The sequence below is a fragment of the Salvelinus alpinus genome, chromosome 19, assembly GCF_045679555.1.
Source record: "Salvelinus alpinus chromosome 19, SLU_Salpinus.1, whole genome shotgun sequence".
NCBI lineage: Eukaryota > Metazoa > Chordata > Actinopteri > Salmoniformes > Salmonidae > Salvelinus > Salvelinus alpinus.
The window spans coordinates 41,249,427-41,263,963 of record NC_092104.1 but is presented as its reverse complement, the minus strand read 5'-3'; the positions used below and the strand labels follow the sequence as shown (position 1 = coordinate 41,263,963).

At 42.5% G+C, this 14,537-nt stretch overlaps 1 protein-coding gene across 4 annotated transcripts; it reads right to left on the bottom strand.

Moving 5' to 3' along the window:
• Positions 1-8,282: 8,282 nt before the first annotated feature.
• On the bottom strand, positions 8,283-14,280 carry LOC139545604 (LIM/homeobox protein Lhx6-like). 4 transcript variants are annotated; one of them, XM_071353565.1, is made up of 8 exons: positions 14,178-14,280; positions 12,759-12,941; positions 12,433-12,554; positions 11,223-11,443; positions 10,876-10,976; positions 10,560-10,655; positions 10,166-10,395; positions 8,283-9,985 (listed from the first exon to the last, which is right to left on the bottom strand). In XM_071353565.1, the coding sequence occupies exons 1-8, from the start codon at positions 14,253-14,255 to the stop codon at positions 9,955-9,957; spliced, it is 1,062 nt and encodes a 353-aa protein (XP_071209666.1). In that variant the 5' UTR covers positions 14,256-14,280; the 3' UTR covers positions 8,283-9,954. The 4 variants fall into 4 exon arrangements, with proteins under 4 accessions (XP_071209666.1, XP_071209665.1, XP_071209667.1 ...); XM_071353564.1 differs by having other exon boundaries at positions 10,215-10,395; XM_071353566.1 differs by having other exon boundaries at positions 10,215-10,344.
• Between the last annotated feature and the right edge of the window lie 257 nt (positions 14,281-14,537).

Sequence of the window (14,537 nt, the reverse complement as noted above, 5' to 3'; positions counted from 1 at the left end):
AATCATGTGATCAAATTAGTAGGAAGAGGTCATCATTTCATGGGGTCTGTGAAGGAAGAAATCACATGGAAAAAGTGGTAAGCAGGTTAGGTCCCAAAATTTTTTTTTCACCAAGTCAAATGAATACTTCCATCTACACCAGAGTAGGTTGTTTTAAGATTGTTCTATACATCAGTTGGGGTCTCTAGGAGCTACCATATGAGGTCCTAAACCTAGCCTGAAAGTGAATCATTGTAACTGTGTGGAGTAATTTAGTCTAAATGTTTGCCAATGGCCACCAAACCCCATACAAATGTTACATGCATAGTATTTTTGCAATGTGTCATGCTCGGCTATGAAAAGCCAACTGACATTTACTCTTGATGTGCTGACCTGTTGCACCCTCTACAACCATTGTGATTATTACTTGACCCTGCTGGTCATCTATGAACGTTTGAACATCTTGAAGTACGATTTGCCCTTAATGGCCATGTGCTCTTATCATATCCACCTGGCACAGCCAGAAGGGGACTGGCCACCCCTCAGAGCCTGGTTCCTTTCTGGGTTTCTTCCTAGGTTCCTGCCTTTCTTGGGAGTTTTTCCTAGACACAATGCTTCTACATCTGCATTGCTTGAGGTTTGGGGTTTTAGGCTGGGTTTCTGTACAAGCACTTAGTGACATCTACTGATGTAAAAAGGGCTGTATAGCTACATTTGCAGCATACCACCCTGCATACCACTGCTGGCCTGCTGCTTCCTGGTCAGTCCCTGGATGGAAGACCAGATGCTGCTGGAAGTGGTGTTGGAGGGCCAGTAGGAGGAACTCTTTCCTCTGGTCTAAAAAATATCCCAATGCCCCAGGGCAGTGATTGGTGCTGTCTTTCAGATGGGATGTTAAATGGGTGTCCTGACTCTCTGAGGTCATTAAATATCCCATGGCAGTTATTGTAAGAGTAGGGGTGTTAACCCTGGTGTCCTGGCTAAATTCCCAATCTGGTCACCTAATAATCCCCAGTTTACAATTTGCTCATTCATCCCCCTCCTCTCCCCTGTAACTATTCCCCAGGTCATTGCTGTAAATGAGAATGTATTCTCAGTCAACTTACCTGGTGAAAAATAAAATTTGACATGAACTCAAGATGCATTTTTACAGTACAGAGCAGACATCATCATGCCCCATGTATACATGTAAACAAGCAGAGGTTTAGACCCCTTGAGGTTCTTGAGAGAGCAGCCAAGGAAGTGACAGAAGGGAAGAAGTCCATTCAAGCAGCAACAAGGGATGAGAAATAGACTGAATGACACTGAAGAGGTACATTGACAAAAAATAAAACGAATACGTACCTGTCACAAATGACAATGACTCTTGCTAGAGACTGCCATTATTTTTTATAGACTCCCATGATTTTTTATATTTTGTATCTGCAGGTCTTATTATTTTATTACATGCCTGTTTAGAAGTGCCTTTTAATCACGTGTGCTGTGTTGTTTACAACGATTGCCTTTTACTTAACTTCTGACATTCTCACGTGTGAAATTGAATTGCATGCCCAAAATTGACATGGACTACATTGATTTCAGACAGATGTTTCCAATTCCCTATCACCTCCCCCCTCCCCTAACTAATATCTAAATACGCCACAAAACTAGAGTTAAAAGGAACCGGAACTTACCTTTGGCACGCAATTTGGACCAGAGACCCCTCGACCAACAAATGGCCACCTTGTTGCGTCTGTTCGCCTGCTTTGGGATAAAGGCAAATCACAACACTATCAATAGCACTAAGGAAGGTGCTATTTTTTAAATGTGTGAGGGACTCCAATTGTTGGCCTGTACATGTTGTAATTGTAGACACTGGGGACACGCCCGATGCAGCTGCGAGAGGTTACAACCAAGGCTACCACGTTGCCTGGCTGGTGCGGACAGCGGGACAGCTGGTGACCAGCCAGCCCTGCTCAGGAGGTAGAGCCGAACGAATCCTGCTCGGGTTGTACCGAATGAACGAACCTTGCTGGGAAAGAGCCGAACCAACATTGGCCACCGCTCTGTGAATCAGCTGGTGTTTAACTTTTCTCATAGTTAGCCTATAGCCCTAAATCCTAGCCCATTTTTATGTAGTGATACTGTGATTGTTAAAGCTGAATTTATAATATAGAACCTTTGCTTGTACTTTGGCCAGTCTCTGGTTGTTTGCCGTGGGATTTTGGAACTCTGCATTTGACATACCTGTGCGAAAGAGGCTATGATAGGCACACAGTGACATGAAGTCTGAGTTTGCTAAACATATCAAGAATCTCGTGGACCAGTTTCACTGGCTTAATAGCCTCAAATGCAGAGAACTTGACTATGAATTGGCACAGCGGAACAACGTCCCAGACAACTGGTCAAGAAATGGAAGGGTAAGTGATATTCTCCTCCCTCCTGAATCCTCCTCCCCCTCCTCCCCCCTCCTCCCTCTCTGCTGATGACTTCGTCAACCATTTTGAAAAGAAGGTCGACGACATCCGATCCTCGTTTGCTAAGTCAAACGACACCGCTGGTTCTGCTCACACTGCCCTACCCTGTGCTTTGACCTCTTTCTCCCCTCTCTCTCCAGATGAAATCTCGCGTCTTGTGACGGCCGGCCGCCCAACAACCTGCCCGCTTGACCCTATCCCCTCCTCTCTTCTCCAGACCATTTCCGGAGACCTTCTCCCTTACCTCACCTCGCTCATCAACTCATCCTTGACCGCTGGCTACGTCCCTTCCGTCTTCAAGAGAGCGAGAGTTGCACCCCTTCTGAAAAAACCTACACTCGATCCCTCCGATGTCAACAACTACAGACCAGTATCCCTTCTTTCTTTTCTCTCCAAAACTCTTGAACGTGCCGTCCTTGGCCAGCTCTCCTGCTATCTCTCTCAGAATGACCTTCTTGATCCAAATCAGTCAGGTTTCAAGACTAGTCATTCAACTGAGACTGCTCTTCTCTGTGTCACGGAGGCGCTCCGCACTGCTAAAGCTAACTCTCTCTCCTCTGCTCTCATCCTTCTAGACCTATCGGCTGCCTTTGATACTGTGAACCATCAGATCCTCCTCTCCACCCTCTCCGAGCTGGGCATCTCCGGCGCGGCCCACGCTTGGATTGCGTCCTACCTGACAGGTCGCTCCTACCAGGTGGCGTGGCGAGAATCTGTCTCCGCACCACGTGCTCTCACCACTGGTGTCCCCCAGGGCTCTGTTCTAGGCCCTCTCCTATTCTCGCTATACACCAAGTCACTTGGCTCTGTCATATCCTCACATGGTCTCTCCTATCATTGCTATGCAGACGACACACAATTAATCTTCTCCTTTCCCCCCTCTGATAACCAGGTGGTGAATCGCATCTCTGCATGTCTGGCAGACATATCAGTGTGGATGACGGATCACCACCTCAAGCTGAACCTCGGCAAGACGGAGCTGCTCTTCCTCCCGGGGAAGGACTGCCCGTTCCATGATCTCGCCATCACGGTTGACAACTCCATTGTGTCCTCCTCCCAGAGTGCTAAGAACCTTGGCGTGATCCTGGACAACACCCTGTCGTTCTCAACTAACATCAAGGCGGTGACCCGTTCCTGTAGGTTCATGCTCTACAACATTCGCAGAGTACGACCCTGCCTCACGCAGGAAGCGGCGCAGGTCCTAATCCAGGCACTTGTCATCTCCCGTCTGGATTACTGCAACTCGCTGTTGGCTGGGCTCCCTGCCTGTGCCATTAAACCCCTACAACTCATCCAGAATGCCGCAGCCCGTCTGGTGTTCAACTTTCCCAAGTTCTCTCACGTCACCCCGCTCCTCCGCTCTCTCCACTGGCTTCCAGTTGAAGCTCGCATCCGTTACAAGACCATGGTGCTTGCCTACGGAGCTGTGAGGGGAACGGCACCTCCGTACCTTCAGGCTCTGATCAGGCCCTACACCCAAACAAGGGCACTGCGTTCATCCACCTCTGGCCTGCTCGCCTCCCTACCTCTGAGGAAGTACAGTTCCCGCTCAGCCCAGTCAAAACTGTTCGCTGCTCTGGCACCCCAATGGTGGAACAAACTCCCTCACGACGCCAGGTCAGCGGAGTCAATCACCACCTTCCGGAGACACCTGAAACCCCACCTCTTTAAGGAATACCTAGGATAGGATAAAGTAATCCTTCTAACCCCCCCCCCCCCCTTAAAAGAGTTAGATGCACTATTGTAAAGTGGTTGTTCCACTGGATATCATAAGGTGAATGCACCAATTTGTAAGTCGCTCTGGATAAGAGCGTCTGCTAAATGACTTAAATGTAAATGTATATTGAACAGATTTATATCTGAATGTAGGCATACATTTAAGATTATACAATGTACCACACCCCCATTCCATGAATTAAACTTTGACCTACTGTCACAGGACAACACGCACTTAACCCGAGGTCTGCTCAACCTACCATGTCCCTATGCTCAACTTACCCCATACCAAGAGACAATTTTTTTGAAAAGCTATGTTTTCAAAATGTATGTTTACATGAATTCTGATTATTTCCAGGGATACACATCCTGAAATATATGTAGATATCTTTGTTAGAATACTTCCCTTGATGTGATACTGAATGTAAAAAATAAAAAAGTCTCAACTTACCCCACTCTTCCCTAATTCTGTCTGAGAGGGCAGGGGTATATTCTGTAAGCTAAAAGGCTGTTTGGAAACGTCTACTCCCCAGTCTTCCAGATGCCTGATCCCCGGTCCCTGCCAGAACAATACAATTCAGCAGCCACAGCCGGGATGATGCTTCCAAGATGTTACCAGTGAATTATAGGGTAGTGAGTGTAGCCAATCATTAATCAAACTCAAGTACTGCTTTACAGTTGTAAGATGTCAGCCTGATAAATAAACACATTTTGACTCACGCTGAAGTTTCATATTTATTTTTGCAAAGTGGAGGGTGGGCTTTGAGCCAAAGTTAATCATTTGTGTTAGCTATTTCCTCAGTTTTCCTCAGGGGTAGGCTACTCCTCATGTTGAATTCACATCTGTATGGTTCTTAGTGTAGTACTGTGTGCTACTGTAGAAATCTAAGCTTATGCTATTTATGTTCTAGCATTTAGAATCCACTGTGTACAGTCTACATTTTTCGAAAATTCTCACAATTCTCCCATATTTGATGCCGTTCAGCATTTTTTTTTTTTTACAAACTCGACACAATGTCCATAACCATGATGCTCTTGGCCTCAAAGTGAAGTGTTTCTCTCAGCACTGCTCTGCTATAGACCGTTGTGGTCTGGTTTTCAACCACTGACCCTCAGCCAGCTAGTTTGGGTTTCAAAATAGAGAGTGGGGTTGAACTTCCTTCATGAAGACATTTCTTCTGTCTTGTCACAAAAGCAACTGATGAATAACGCTACATGTCAGAAAGACCTTAAATACGAGGTTAAAGTACAACTGTAGTGTTCCAACAACAACATTTCTCTAATGCTTAAAAAAAAGCCACAATCACCCCATATTTTGTGTTGAACTTGCATGACTGGGAATCCCTGTATTATTCTTGATATCCGGTGTGAATACTCTGGGGAGAATGACAGAGAGAAGCCTTTTAGCGAGGTCAACAAGCTGAGGCATTCCTAGAAAAATATGCTTGCCATTTTACTAGCCCACAGTATTTCATCATCCGTACCTATATTAGATAGTCTAAGCCCTTCTGTGAGCATTATTCTGTTTTTGTCATTAGCTGTTCTCTGTACTTCATTGTGATACACTGTATGGACGAGGGTTTCTCACAACAGAAAAAAAGACGCACATACAAAAAAAGCAGACAGAGAATGAACATGAGAGTTCAGAACTAAACGTTGTATTAGGAAGAGGAAGAGGAGGAAGATGAAGATTCTCTTAGCACCCGTCAGCACACTTTTGTTGACTGTTGCGAGAGCTGTTGAGTGCTGCTGATCAGTATGATGATGAATAGCAGGAGCAGTGATGTGATGTGAATACGCAGCAGAGCAGAGACGAGAGGTACTGTAGATGTAATTGCTCATCAGTGGAGCTACGCTGTAATTCTGAAAGAGGAATCCTGCAATCAGAGGCCTATTCATTAGCACAGGGGCCTCATTTCATCTGTAAACACTTGAGCCCGCCAATCACAGGGCAGACGAATGACATTATGACAAAATGAGTGTTCTAACTACCAGAGATGCTTGTGCATGGAGAACCGTGGCTCTAAAACCTCTATTCTGTCTGTTTCATGCTTTCATGCTTTTGGAGAATTTGATTTGACAAAAAAAAAATCTAATTTGCGTTTACATCTCATTTAGTTGGACTGTAGCCCAGAATATGCCTGATTGAAAATCATCTGTTTATTATTCTACACAAAGGCAGTTTTTTGCATGGAATAAAATGAAAAGGTCGTTTCACAGATTACATCTAGTAAGGTTCAAAAAAGGCAAATCAGATACATATAGCTGATAGCATTGCTTATTGGTGGTGTCTCGCAAAACCAGTCACATCAAGGAATTAAGATTTTTTTTTTTTTTTCACTTGGTTTGATTGTAAAAGCATAACCAAAAAAGTGACTTTGAATATAATGTAGAGACAAAGTTATCCAATTTTTATTTAAAAATAATTATTATTGAGTAATTAGAATGAATATTAAAGTTCCAAACTGTTCAACTGTTGTACCTGACTGTTCTTCTTTCCCATCTCTCTCTGTAATCGACCACATCTTGAGATTCCGTTTCCTCCTCCTTGTCTTTGTTTAGATGTGTCAATGTCCACTTCGTTGCTCCACTGATGTTGGGTGGGTTTCGTATCTCCCCTGAACCACACCTGGCTCAGTCAAAGCATGCCCATCTCTAATTAAATCTTCAATAGTCAAATCAGAGCACAAGGGAAGCCATTGTTGCTGCTTCTATCTACAATATATACCCCTCTTTTTACTGTAGCTCTGGTTTCTGTGTCCCTCCACACACAGTGTCACTGGGTCAAGAAACATGCAGTCATGTATCTAACATTCTTTGTCTCCTAATGCAGCAAGAACGTGTTCTGGGTAGACGTTTCCCATAAGCATATATCTAGGATCAGCTTACTCTCTCAATCCTACACCTAAACCATTAGGAAGGAAAATGCTAACCTGACCTTAAATCAGTGTCAAAGGGAAACTCATCTACTCCTACTCCCAAGAGCACCAACGGTCAGTCGATTGCTTGGGATGATGTGGTTATTGGATGTGTGCCCTCTTGTGGTGAAGAGTGGTCCTTCTGTGCATGCATGTGTAGGTTGATGCCACTAAACACTGATCTAAGGTCAGTTATGCATTCTCCCCTTCCTAATGGTTGAGGATCGATTGAGTAAGACTACGCTGATCCCAGATCTGTGTCTGCAGGAAACTTTGATAATAGAGGGCCGGTGAGGCTGGATGTATCTTAATTTCAATTGGTCCTATTGGCCTTTACCAACACACTTAAAACATTTGGAATCTTTGAGATTCTCAAACAACAGACAGAAACCTTACAGTACATCCTCTTCTTGGTCAAACATACTTTGCTGGTGCTGTCATGCATCAAATTCAAAGCACATGTCCCTTCATTGAATGCCAACAACAAGATTCTTTGATTTCAAGTGAATTCCCTCTGACAGAATTACAGAGAGAGAGGTTGCGACTGGGATGCCAGATATGTGAGCTCCAGACAGAGATGTCTGTTGCTGATATTTTAGCATGGAATGATTGTGGTTTCCATTTGTTCCACAGTATGTGGCAAGAGTATCAGAGCTGTTTACTGGGAAGGGATTTAACTATAGTATTTGTGTGTGTGTGTGTGTGTGTGTGTGTGTGTGTGTGTGTGTGTGTGTGTGTGTGTGTGTGTGTGTGTGTGTGTGTGTGTGTGTGTGTGTGTGTGTGTGTGTGTGTGTGTGTGTGTGCGAGTGTGTGCGTGTGTGTGCGTGTGTGTGCGTGTGTGTGCGAGTGTGTGTGTGTGTGTGTGTGTGTGTGTGTGTGTGTGTGTGTGTGTGTGTGTGTGTGTGTGTGTGTGTGTGTGTGTGTGTGTGTGTGTGCAAGTGTGTGTGTGTGCGAGTGTGTGTGTGTGCGTGTGCGCGAGTGTGTGTATGTGTGTGTGTGTGTGAGTGTGTGTGTGTGTGTGCTTGTGCGCGTGCGCGTGCGCGTGCGCGTGCGTGTGAGGCCTGTCAGAGTATTGTTCCTGTCTCACTTTCATTGCATATGATAAGACCTGTTTAACTCAATGTACTATTTCACAAGAATTGTGATTATGTGAGCTGAAAACACTGTATGCAATATGAGTCTGAATAGGTTTGTTAATTGAATTACTGTGATGTATAATCCGTGTTTCACTTCAATTTTATAAGGCAAAGAATAACAGGTAGTAAAACATGTTGAAGCATTGTACTGCTTTTTATCAAGGTGGGTTGAGCTGAATTCTTCTCTCATTTTGTCAAATTCTAAAATATCAGGGAAGACAGACCGTCGACCAACTTGAAGAGAGCATTAAAATGGGAATTGATCCAGGCAAAGTGTTAAAACAGATAACTGACTGGGGTCGCTAACAAAGGAAACGGTCAAGACTATATTTTCCTGAGTTCATTATTCAGTTTTTTTGCCACAAATGCAGCTTGAGTGCTGCCAATCAATACAACAATTTCAGATTAACACAGTTAAATGGACATATGGAATTAAACAGAGTGCTAGATCAATACTATCCACAGAGTTAAACGCTTTGAATGGTTCTTGTCATCGGATTGATTGTTGCGGACGTTAAACACATAGGGACTAAATTGGGGACCCTCAACCTGTAGCTTGATCATTACATACCTATGAATATTGCTGTTAAATACAGGTTATAAAGGATACTTGGCATTTACCGGGTGGCCTGATGGATTTAATGTTGTTCAATGAGAGTAAGGTGCTTCTATCAGCGGGGTGAGTGGGTGGGTGGATGTGTGCATGCGCATTTGTGAAATAATAAGTTAAAATGTGTATTTTATCTTCAGCACAGCATTCTCCCTATTACACAAGATGATGGGACTTAAATCCTTAACGTAAGATTATGGCACTTAAATCCTTCATGTCTTGCTGAAAAACCAAAGTGTTTTATTTCTATGTGAATTTACGTGAAATTATCTATTTTTCAACAGATCTATTTTTCCAGCACTTTTTTAGGCACATTTTATTACATCGGTAAAATATGTACAATTTACAATAAATGATTTCTTTAATTTGAAAGCATTTTTAAAAGTGCTTCTAGGTGAAGTATCTTTTTTAAAAATAAATAAATGGACACAAACTTCCATTTCACGAGCGAAATAAGTAAATACAACACACAAGACCGCCTCTCTCTAAACACACAAGATCAGAAGAGTCTTCATCCTCACCTTACACAGGAATATGTAGTCCATGCATGGGAGGGTTTTATACAGGAAAACAAGAAGACGGAGTAACAGAAAAAAAGTCATATTTAAAACGAATGGAATTGAAACATAAAATACCTTCAGTACTATAAGTTGATGAATAAGACAATGAAAAATCTGAATCCACAGTGAGTGAATTGAGATGTTCTGTTGGAAGAGTCTTCCTGTTCCCAACCCTGGTCCTGGAGATCCAACTCATTCCCTGTCAAGGAATGGGTGGTGTAATCTGGTCCTGGAGATCCAACTCATTCCCTGTCAAGGAATGGGTGGTGTAATCTGGTCCTGATGATTACCACATTTGTATTGAACTGGGATGTTTTTCCAACGACGATCTAAAGTCGAGCTGCCTTTATAAAACCGTCCATCCATTTGAATATGTGATATCTCCACCTTGGCATACTATGGAGACAGTAAAAGTCCTCTTGTATAGTAAAATGGAAGAGACAAATGTTGAACTGTTCTCAAAGTTTTGGGATGGAAAGGTCCGCGAGAGAGACGGCTTGTGGAGGAGGTGGTCTCAGGGGTATTACTTAGTGGCTGATGGGCAACTGTGGTAAGGTCATGCCTGGGTGGATGAGGTGGTTAGGGGAGGACAGCATCGAGAAGGGATGACCTGTGCACAGGAAGCAACAGAAATATATATTTTTATTAAATGCAATAAGACTAAATACATCGCACAAGAAGCCATATGTGATGTGACGTGAACTGAAATACACTATGGGCAGAATCATATCTTTGATAATGTTAATTGGCAGAGTAAAAAATTCGAAAATTCTGTTAGAGCCAAAGTCACCTCAATGTACATGTATGTTTTGTCCATCGAGAGGGAGTAACCAACTCACTGTCTATATATCCATGCAGAGCCAGCAGGTGTGGTCTGTCAGGACTGCTGAAGGGGGAGTAGAGGTTGTCTGGCAGTGGGGGGGGGATTCTGGAGTGGGGGTAAGGGGCGCCATGGAGGTGACCGTTGTGCTGGGGGGGAGGATGCTTTTTATGCCTTGCTCTGCAGTTTTGAAACCAAACCTATTGAAAATGTAACATTACTAAAGATCACTGAATGGTGTATGCAAGAAGTAATCTGGTAAAGATGAATTATTTGATCATATTATCTATTTTATTACATCATACATTCATTTTCAATATGTCTAACAACATTACACCCACTAGTTTGATATTATCATACATACTTGTATGACCCGTCTGCTCAGTCCTGTCATGTCTGCCAGCTTCTGTAAGGTCTGGGTATCAGGGTTGTTGTCTTGGTAAAACTGAGACTGCATCACCTGAGAACACACCGAGCAAACTCAGTCATGAAGCTACATATTCAGCTGTATATTCACTGAATCAAGCAAATTCAGTCAGACAGTCACATTCATCTGAATTATGGAAAATGTAATACTAAAACTATATCACCCTGTCACTCCGTCCGTCTCGCTCTGTCACACACAAATACTGCGCATACTTTCACAGACACTCACACACATAAACACACACCTACCGTACCTGTAGCTGCTCAGCGCTGAAGGAAGTGCGTGCTCTCTTGGCTGGTTTGGGTTGGCCATCCTGATCAGAGGGCAAGGCTCCCTCTAAAGTGAGACCTGTCCCTAAGTCCCAGGAACAAGAAGGAAAGAAACATCACCACACAGTTTAATATTGTTCACTTTATAACTAACCTGAAAGAGATCATACACATGCAATTTGTGCAGGTGCTGGATATCGAACACTAAATTCCTCGGGGTAAGACATGTATGACACGAATTATGTCTGAATTCTTCCCCAATACAGTTTCCCACAGGGACGAATCCTAACTTGAGAATATCCCATACATGGCTCATATTTGGGTACCCTACCGTTCTCCGCCGCTCTCTGGAGGTTCTCCACCATGGTGTCGTAGTGGGCCCGACACAACACCCTGCCCTCCACCAGACCAAACTCCTCCCCCGTGGACAGCTGCCTCTTACAGGAGTAGCAGGCGAAGCAGGCCAGGTGGTACACACTGCCCCGTGCCCGCCGTACCCAGTCAGTGGCATACACCTGGCGCCCGCACTGGCTACACTTGGTGCCAAACCTACTGTGATGAGACAGAGAGGAGAAGGGGACATTTTTAGTTGTCTTTCACTGCTACTAGTTAAAGTAAATGTGTAATCAACGGAAATGTTGTGCAGGCCAGAAATAGAAAGAAACTCTTATTATAAAAGATGATAAACAGCATTGCTTTTCCAATCTAATTTCACTTTAGTCAAATATAACTGAGCCTACTGTTAATTAAAACAATAATAGCAACAGCAATAGGATAACAATAGCAATATAACTTTAGAATAATGATAATATAACAATAAATAGTGTTTAATTAGTTGGCATGCTACAAATAGCCTATAGACCGCCAGTGTATGACGAAAATTTGAACTTTCTGTGAGTGAGAAAAATAGCCCTTGATAAATTAAACAGTATTTTAGCAATCGCCCTGGTCGAAGGAGGGAATGATGAATTGATAAATGAAGAACAACGAAAACGAATAGCTTAAATGTAGTGATCTCAAAGTTGTAAGAATCATGATTGAGAGTAAAAATGTTGATAATGTACATTATCAGTAAAGGCAATAATTTAAATATATCTAAAGAGAAACATTCTGAAGTAACTTTGACGAAAAATGGGTATTGGGTGTAAAAGTGTGCATATTTATGATGTTAAAAATGGACTATGGGTTTATTCGCATAGCCTTGTTAACATATTTGTTTTTGCTTTAATAAAGGTAATGCGTGTCTATGAATTGGTGTGATTTAGACGTTACAACGATACAAAAAAAAACAGTCCAATCCTGTTTACTTGCCCCGAAACATAACGAAACACTTGTCTTGACACAATGTAATTTTTGTTTAAAAAAAATCTATATACCAACGGAACAGATTATAAATAGGATAGGCTAAGTATGGTCGATCTTAAACCATCTCCCTGCAATAAGATGTGATAAGTAATCCATTGTTCGTGAACATTAGAGCCAAACATAGAATATACAGCAGCCTTAATTTTATGGAAAACAAATAGCAAAACTTACCCTACCTGATATAATCCAATTTGCAAAAGATTTCTTTGTTTTTGATGTAGCAGCTATTGTGCTGACGTAATGATACTCTGCAGACTGAACACTCCAGACATCCCACGTGCCAATTCAAATTATTCACCTGCCATGAGAAATAAATACTCGTAGTAATAATAATAATGATAATAAAATAATAATTTGTTTGGTGTACTTATTTTATCAAATGGAAGTAACTTGAAAGATAATGCAAATATGCAGGCAACTTGTGAGGAAGAAATAGGTTTGAAATTGAATCGTAAATGATACTTGATTTGACCGGTGTAATAAAAGGCATTATCATGCTTACCTTCAGTAGGTATCTGTCTTGGATCTCTGTGCCGCAGCTGGCACACTGGTTTTTCCCGGTGGAACGAACCGGCGTCGGGGAGGCCAGGGTCGGAGGCGAGCACATAGACGGTGTTACCGGAGGACTGGGCAGGAAAGGAGCCTCTACTTTCACATCCTCGTGAAGCTCCCCGTCGGAGTGAGACTGAGGTTTGGGATAGATTTTTCATGTCATAATCTAATCTTATAGCGACCTGGATGCAAGGTAAAAGGCCTATAGACTCGTATGAATTACAGGACACATGGCACCGTACAGGACAAGCCCTCATAGGTTACAAGAAACAAGCATTGTATAGAGTAGGCCTAAATGCAAAAGAGAATCGAATGAAATGAGCATACTACAACATTATGCTACTGAAAACAAAACTTCAAAGGCCTGTCACAAAAGTAAACTATGAAAATGTGGTTGGGAAATGAAAAAAGGGTGTCCAAGTTCGGCCAAGTCTCCTACGATCATGTCGAAGTTCGTATTTTGATTAAATAAAATCGTTAATGTCTTATGTTTTAATAACTCACCATTATGAAGCTATTCTGTTTGTGGAAAAACAGCCGAGTAGATGAAGCCTGGAGCTGCGACTGAAGTCTGCTCTGCGCCCTGCTCTGCTTTGCGCTTTCGGCTATGCATCCCTACCAGCCCATACCTCAAGCTATATCCGGTGCAAAACAATGAATAATACTTTCTCAGGCATTTAAATCCTGGCAACAAAAGATAATTTTGATGAAGCAATTAGAATTAGGATTTATTTTCCCCTTTATGTACAACCCGTAGACTACCTCCTAAAATAATCGCATAGCCTAATAGTTCCCATGCAATCGAAAACACTGAAAAGATGGACTACCTGCAATTAGTGATGGCTTCAAATGCTCGCGATTAGAGGCAGCCAGGGTGTCAATTTCAACTGTCAATCAGAGAAGGCATCGCGCCACCAGAAGAATTGCATATTTTAATTTTAATAGCCGTAATCGAAAATCGAATTTCTGTACACAAGACTAGGATGTGAAGGGGCTCTTGAACGTCGCACTATTCATAGGAGACAATGTACATAACTTGCAACATAAAGGAGCGTGATTGTCTCGGCTTCGCTTATGATAGGCCACTTGAAGCTCTCTTGGTGATTATAACGGTATTCAAGAGTGCCAAAAATCTGGGTTTGGGTGGGATTCAGAATCCATTTTGGCCTTCGTTTAAACGAAATTACGCTAGCACAAATGTGAAATATCTATATAATTGTCATTAAACATAGGCTGGAGCGTGGAAAACAAAAAGCCAATCCGCTAGGATATTTCAGAGAGCAGCGCAAGCAAATAAGTATTCACTTGTAATGAGTCGATAGCCTATAGAGCATAGGCACATTTTCAAATTATATGTCATGTGATGTACCTGATCAACGAAAACATTGTCCAATAAAACTTTGTTCTCCTCTGGGTGTGGGGACAGAGCTTCATTTTTCCAGTACATGCAGGAGACCCGTTAACACTGTTAATTCTTGCAACTATAGGGGGTGCTGTTCCGCATTAGCATATTTGGGTCTCCAAATTAAACTGCCTCGTGCTAAATTCTTGATCGTACAATATGCATATTATTGTTATTATTGGATAGAAAACAGTCTATAGTTTCTATAGGAGTTGAAATTTTGTCTCTGAGTGGTACAGAACAATTTTTACAGCACTTTTCATGACAGGGTTCAGATTTCAGAAATTTTTACCTCTGATCTGGGGTCTGTTTATAAGGCCACAGTGA